Here is a 1135-nt window from a genome sequence, read left to right as displayed (position 1 = left end):
CAGCAGGGCAGATCAACTCCTCAGATTAATTTGGTGCAAAAGGTGGGGAAAAGTAAGATAAAAAAAGCTTTTTATTGATTTCCTGATGCATCTCAGTAATCCAGGTAAAAAATCAAAAAGAAAAAAAAAGTATAGGTCTTCCGGACGGGTTCTTCTCACATGGAGGCAGGGCTTAAAAGCCTGAATTTTGCCTGAAACTCTCAGACTGAAGAAGTCTTGGAGGAGAGACGAAACGTTTCATTAGAGAAGAACCCGTCCAGAAGACCTATACTATTTTTTTCTTTTTGATTTTTTACCTGGATTACTGAGATGCATCAGGACTTTCTGTATAAATGTTCTTTCCATAAAATATTTTATTCGTACAATCATGTCTTTATCTATAGCAACATTACTATTTAATTTTGAGTGTCAAGACATCCGTCACACATCACCTCTTAGAAACAACAGTATATAAACAAATGGAAAAAGAAAGAAAGAAAAAAAAAAGAATCTTTGAGTCTGAGTCCGTCTCTCGTGTTTCTGCAGTTCTCTCTGTACACCTGGTGGGTCGCTCTGTCTGCCAGTGATGAGCCAATAGAAGTATTGCTGGTCCTGGTGGGGGTGTGGGGGTGTGTGATTGGGACTGGGCCTCTGCTGGAGAGACGCTGCATGACAGAACCTGGCCGACGCCACGAGTGGGCTTCACGCCGGCCCGTTGACTGCTTGGTCTGAGGCGACGGAAGTGTGGTCCAACCTGCAGCACAGAAGAGCAGCTTCCTCTGAAAACGGTGGTCTCTGGACCGTTAGATAAGTGTGCAGCAGCTGTTAGACTTACGCAGCCTCCTCTATGCTGGACACTTCATTTAGAGGACCATTAGGAAGATCCACCACGGCCCGGCAGCTCTCACTGCCAACAAACAAACAAAACACAAATAAATACAATGAGCGGTGGGTTAGATCAGGCATGGGTGGTCCTGGTCCTGGAGGGCTGCAGCCCTGCATGGTTTACTTGTTTCTCTGCTCCAACACACCTGATATGAATGAATATATGATTTTCAGGTTTCTGCAGTACGGAGGACCAAAACTGACATAAGTAGAAATAAAAGCAGAATTATATGAACCATTAAATAAATACACTTAAAATGCACTAATTAAA

General features: G+C 43.2%; 1 protein-coding gene across 1 annotated transcript in view; it reads right to left on the bottom strand.

Annotated features, from left to right (window-relative positions):
- Positions 1 to 329: 329 nt before the first annotated feature.
- ppp6r3 (protein phosphatase 6, regulatory subunit 3) overlaps positions 330 to 1135 on the bottom strand; it is a gene marked incomplete at its 5' end in the record, with an annotated part of 37680 nt that continues 36874 nt past the window's right edge. The window contains 2 exon segments of the mRNA XM_014033184.1: positions 330 to 733; positions 815 to 886. Coding sequence (XP_013888638.1) covers positions 682 to 733; positions 815 to 886 — 124 coding nt within the window. The 3' untranslated portion in view covers positions 330 to 681.

Source organism: Austrofundulus limnaeus, unplaced genomic scaffold (genome assembly GCF_001266775.1).
Source record: "Austrofundulus limnaeus strain Quisiro unplaced genomic scaffold, Austrofundulus_limnaeus-1.0 Scaffold1657, whole genome shotgun sequence".
NCBI lineage: Eukaryota > Metazoa > Chordata > Actinopteri > Cyprinodontiformes > Rivulidae > Austrofundulus > Austrofundulus limnaeus.
The sequence above is the reverse complement of the archived record's forward strand: the minus strand, read 5'-3'. Positions and strand labels throughout refer to the sequence as shown.